Source organism: Anneissia japonica, unplaced genomic scaffold (genome assembly GCF_011630105.1).
Source record: "Anneissia japonica isolate Jap-2015-1 unplaced genomic scaffold, ASM1163010v1 scaffold287722_len911783_cov160, whole genome shotgun sequence".
Lineage (NCBI taxonomy): Eukaryota > Metazoa > Echinodermata > Crinoidea > Comatulida > Comatulidae > Anneissia > Anneissia japonica.
This window is the reverse complement of record NW_022711579.1, coordinates 389,179-394,968: the sequence shown is the minus strand read 5'-3', so window position 1 is coordinate 394,968 and position 5,790 is coordinate 389,179. Positions and strand designations below refer to the sequence as shown.

General features: G+C 33.7%; 1 protein-coding gene across 2 annotated transcripts in view; it reads left to right on the top strand.

The window, feature by feature from the left end:
* Positions 1-2,120: 2,120 nt before the first annotated feature.
* The window catches only part of LOC117107535, a 5,849-nt gene continuing 2,179 nt past the window's right edge, over positions 2,121-5,790 (top strand). The window contains exons 1-2 of one of the 2 annotated variants that reach the window (XM_033249237.1): positions 2,121-2,621; positions 2,926-3,252. In XM_033249237.1, coding sequence (XP_033105128.1) covers positions 2,501-2,621; positions 2,926-3,252 — 448 coding nt within the window. In that variant the 5' untranslated portion in view covers positions 2,121-2,500. Of the gene's footprint in view, positions 2,622-2,922; positions 3,253-5,790 lie in introns of both variants that reach the window. The other variant, XM_033249236.1, reaches the window with a different exon arrangement.

Genomic DNA, 5,790 nt, shown 5'->3' with positions numbered 1-5,790 from the left:
ATCTCGTCGTGTCTACATCATTTAGAAGAATTTATGAGATGACGAGCTCCAGGATCCCCTCGCTTACCATTGATTCCTGCATTAAGTTCAAAATATTGCCACTTACTTTCAAAACAAAACAAGTTTAGGCAACCTGCTTATATTAATCAACGATATGTATTTTCCAGGACGCACATAGGATCATCTGATTTTTTATTTTTTATTTATTTTTATTTTTTTTTTTGCTCTCTGTTCCCCGTACATTCTTAAAAAACTATTGTTCATAAGTCTTTCTCTTTTGCCGCATCTTCACTTTGGAATTCACTTCCTGCACACATTAAAAGAGTTCTTCTGATGCTTCATCTAAATAATTGCTTAAAACTCACCTTTTCCTTCATTAACAGAAATTTCTGATATATGGTGTGGTGAGTGAATTTAAAGCTTTGTATAATAAAAGCATTAGTTTTTGATTCGTCCCATCTACAGTTTAGAACTAATCGCCCTGCACGATTTTGTAGGCGCGTTAGGTGGTGAATAAAATTATATTCACAAATTAAACATGAATTTAGAGAAGAAGATTATTTAACAAATTTAGACAATCACAGACATAAACAAATTCTTACTAAATTAAGATTGGGGGTATTAGAATTAGAATTAGAAAGAGGGAGATGGTATAATGTTAATAGAAATGAAAGATTATGCAAATTATGTTCGCTACAAAAAGTCGAAGATGAATATCATTTTACCTTTGTTTGCCCTTTTTATTCAGATATTAGAACTAAATTTCTATTTACCTTTTACACAGACACTCCGTCTGAATTAAAATTTCTTAATTTAATGTCTACTAAAAATATTGATCTCATTTCAAAGTTATCAAAATGCTTATTTTTACTCAATTAAACGTAGAAAAGAATATTTAGATGCACTCTAATTTTGTTAACATCATGCTTTGTATATTATTTGGGCCAGAGGCCTATATGATTAATAAATGTTACTTGAACCTGTTTTCATGGAAGAAGATCTATAATCACTCCTAAATATTTACATGAGTTCACTTGCTTTAAACGTGTACCATCCATCTGAATTTTCAAATTCTGATCAACAAATTGAAGTTTCTGGCATGGACCAATAAGCATAACCTCACATTTTTTTTTTGGCATTTAAGGTGAGAAAGTTTCGTTTGAGCCATGCACTAATATCAATAATGTCCCTATTCAACATATCAACGATTTCCTCAGTTGATTTGGCAGAAAAAGATCGCGGTGTCATCTGCAAGCATGTTGGCTTTGCAAGATAACACTTCAGGTAAGTCATTAACAAACACAGTAAACAACAAGGGGCCGAGGATTGATTCTTTGAGGTACATCATGGCTTACATTAAGTGTATCTGATTTTTGCGACATCAACCAAATTTATTTATTTCTAATTTGAAAAGTTGGCCTTACCGTCATGGACATCGACCCGCGGCGGAGAGTACCCCCAGCCGGGCAACTTCTGTTGCCACCACTGGTAGGCACGTGTCAACTTGAAAATAAACACATAGCCAATAGCAACTAAACAAAATATAGAACCTAAGAATTTCACGGCTAAAAATCAGAGAAGTAGCCCGACGGTAAACATCTGAAATGGATCTTACAGCAAGTTTTAATGAAAGTGACCTTTGCTGTGAGTGTGCAGCATAATTTACTCCAAAAATTATTATGGTAGGCCTATGACAGAATCAGAATGAAGTAGATGAATATGCGATCCTTCCAACATATGAAGTGTAGAAACTTAGATGATTTGTGACTTGATTATGAATCTCAATTTCCCAAGGTAAGCAATTTAAAGAATTCATGAATAACAAAATGAGGCCAGGGTTAGTACGGTAGTACAGTATAGGCTACTAGTATTGGCTACAGTGGCCTAGCTCTGATTTTTTGTTAAAATATTATATTTTCATCATAACATTGAGAATGTCAGAGATGTATGTAAGTCATGATAATAGCATTTCAAAAGAGGAGAGATGATGGGGTAGGCCTGGCCTATGACCCGTAGTCGTTGACATGCTTTATAGTTATAAAGAGGAGGGAGGATGGGGGTATAGACCTGGCAATCCACCAAAAGTTGAGAATGAGGTTGCCTAGGATTGAAGAAGCAGTTTTTTTTTTCGCTTGTACTAAATTTGTTGCTCAAAATGAACGTGATGTAATTTTTATATTCATAATGATGGAAATTCCCTCCAACAAAATCCAAAATACCGTGAAAATATTTATTGTTCATTTGCGATAAAAAAGTGAGGTGATTACTAAATTCCACGGTTAGGTTAGTAAACACAAACAGAGGAAGCTATTATTCGGTATACACAAGGCCGGTATAAAAAGCATCATATCCCACTAGCTTCAAGAAAATCTAAAATAGTAGCTTCATGCTACAGTAGAATTCACTGCCTATTTATAAAATAAATTAATATTGAAGGAGGATTGCAGCTTGGTAGTAGTGTTTGCAGTTGATCAATTTCAGACGATCATCAACACATAAAATGAAGAACACTCTTCAAAGAGAGGCCTGGGGCGCTCCTTTTGGGAATATTTCTCTTGATGAAACTGAAAGACTCATTTTGTTAATACTGATGTTTTCTTCTGTATTTAACGTCAACGGTGGTAAGTCGACTGTTTCTCTTTGCCAATCAGTAGGCCTGGTACAATCAGTAGGCCAGGTACAATTTTAAAGCAAATATTACACATAGACAGTGTATTAATAAGCAACGAAGTATTACCTTATAAAATATTGTTATTGTTATTGATTGTTATTATAATAATTCTTCTTATTAATAATATTTCGGTTATTATAATTATAATTATTATTATTATTATTATTATTAATATTATTATTATTATTATTATTATTATTATTATTATTATTAGTCAAAATTAATCATATTGGCCTCTTTCTTTCTTCCAGTAGATTTATTTGTATATGATGAATTGCGATTAGATATTAGAGGACGTGTTGAAATATTAGTAGATGGCAAATGGGGAAGTTTTTGTGATTATAAATGGGGCCCCAATGAGAGTAATGCTGTTTGCAGGAAGCTTAGCAACACAGGAGGTTCAGAAAATATAACTGGCGACGCCGGCGACAACATACGACAAGTTAATTTCAATGTCAACTGCAGTAATGAAAAAGATTTTGACAAATGCAAGTTTGAGAAATTAGAGTTTAAGTGTCCACCCGACAGGTATGCCGCAGTGCGATGTCAAGATAGATATGCAGATGTAACCGATGACGGTGGTAAGTTGTCAATCAAACTTAAAAACTGGCCAATCAGAACCGGGCTAGGAATACGCGCTTGTCTCACAAACGCACGAGTTTACTTACGTACGCTTAGGCCATCACCTTTGTGGGACCATAGCAAAGGAGTCAGCGGAAAGACCAGCTCCGTCAATGGAATACACTAGTTTGTTAATGTTTATTTTTAAATTTGTTTATACAGTATTTATTTATTTATTTACTTTGTACTTTTTTTGCTCTTTCTTTCTTTTTTTTTATGGACATAAATTAATGTCTTTTGAATTGAATTGAATTGAGTTCTTATCAGACGAAAATAAAATTAGATCTTTTTACTTTGACACTGATTGTCCTATATATTTCAATCTCTGATAACTTCACGTCTTGTTAGTTATTTGGCACTCACCTTAGGGCTTATTGTGACACAAACCAGTAAAGTTGTGCGTTCATATGCATATAATACAATCATATAAAAATTACTAAAATAAACTGAAAAATTAAAATGAAATATACAACCAACATACAGTATACTGATTATCTAAAGTTAATAAAAAACGAAAGCTCGGTCACTGGTATTTTAAACTCTATTCTTATCGCAACACTCTACCAACTCGGTATTTACAAAATTACCAAAATAACTCGTTCTCGAACGTATTGGATTTTATTACATGCCTTACCTACAGACATAAATTATAATGTCACTAATATTTTTTCTGGCTTAGGCCCATGTCTCTAGACCTCTTCAGTACTGGGGCATAGCAGAAATACAGCTAAACAGATAAAGTTAAGATAATAATAAATAAATAACTAAGAAATGCAAAGAATTCAACATCATCATCATCAGCATCGTAAACATCAATATTTGCCAATCAATTTAACAAAAGAACATCAAGTATTCCAACACAAACACATATTAATTCATAAATAATTAATGTTCAACGTCACAGGTACAGATTTATATTTAAAAAAAAACTGGAATTATTAATTTCATAGAAAACAAATTCAATTAATATAAACAATATTAAAGGTCGTGGAATATAAACATTCTATTCTTAGAAGCGGACCATATTTTATTTATTTATTTTTTATTCAGCTTTATGAACTAGGGTCATAGATATGCCAAACTGTGAGTTTAATCACTCTTCAAAGACAAACATAGGCTACACACAAGATGCTTTAGATAAGACCAAATTGAGGGAAACCCAAGACCCTGCATAAGCAAGTAAATATAGATGCAATGCATTTGTCTGAACATCTAAACCTAACAATTCAAGTCACCTTAAATTATAATCGACAATAGTGTAAAAAAATAAATTTGTATCCTTATAAAAAATGGCACCATTCCGATCATTAAGTTAAAGGCTGAGATGCAATTATGTTTATGGATTAGGTAGGTTTATTGATAGTCAACAATAATTAGTCACAAAGAAACTATCGGGAAAAAAATGAAGCCAGTCGCTAACATGAAGTATTTTTATTTGACATTCTTCGCGACTGAGGACTAAAGGTACCAGAGTGCCTTTTTACCCATTACCCATTAGGAAACACATATCGTCTGTGAAAGCATTAATTATTCAGCTGTAAATGTTTAGGCCTAATTTCATAGTTTGTATAATTATTCTCCAGTAGGACTGAATACCTGTTGGCCCATGCTTGTCCACCCCCACAGAATGATTTAATCGGAAACTGGGTGCCAGATTTAGTTATGATGTCATTGGCACATGAGTCATCTTGTTGTTCAAGTCTATTTTATTTGATATATGGTAGGTTAAGTATTTAAATTGTTGAGATTGCTATTCTACCGTGACTTGTTGGCATGATTCTTTATAGACAAGGCATGAAAACAAACTAACCGCTGTTGCCTTTTGAGAACAGAGTCTGAACTTTTGAGTAATTTTCAATCTTCAAAGTTTGTTTTGCTCACTTTAAGCAGAGTACATCACATCCGCGTGAATGTAGGGCATAATATTCTCTCTATCTTTATCTATCTACACCAGAGCTCTGGCTCTGCTTGATGAAAAATTGGCAATAATCCAAGCAGGCCTATAGTTTGCCAATTATTTTATAAAGGAGTTACAACGGTATTAATTTATTGGCTTTTTCATGGCTTAGCAGAAAAAAGCCATTGTTTGTGATTCTTTTCTATCCCGTTTTCCTATGTTTTTACACCGGGTTTTACTGCCCGGCACTTCGTGGTTACTTTCCGTGCTCATAGGCGTAGATCCCGGGGGGGGGGGGGGGGGGATGGGGATATATCCCCCAATATTTGACAAGGGGGGATGGTCCATTGTGTCATCCCCCTCCCAAATATTTTGACTATGTATGGGTTAAAATGGAGCTTTACACACTTCAAAAGACTGTCACAGAAATAATTTGCACTGTCTTATGCGCTTACAAAGATGAAAATTAGCATACTGTATTAATTTTGATAACAAAATTATTTTATTTGGTACCAATCTAAGCTCTTCTTAGAGCCACATTTCACACTGAAGGGTGTGTTCGACATCAGTAATGTTATGTCAATTCCAAGAATGTTTAAGG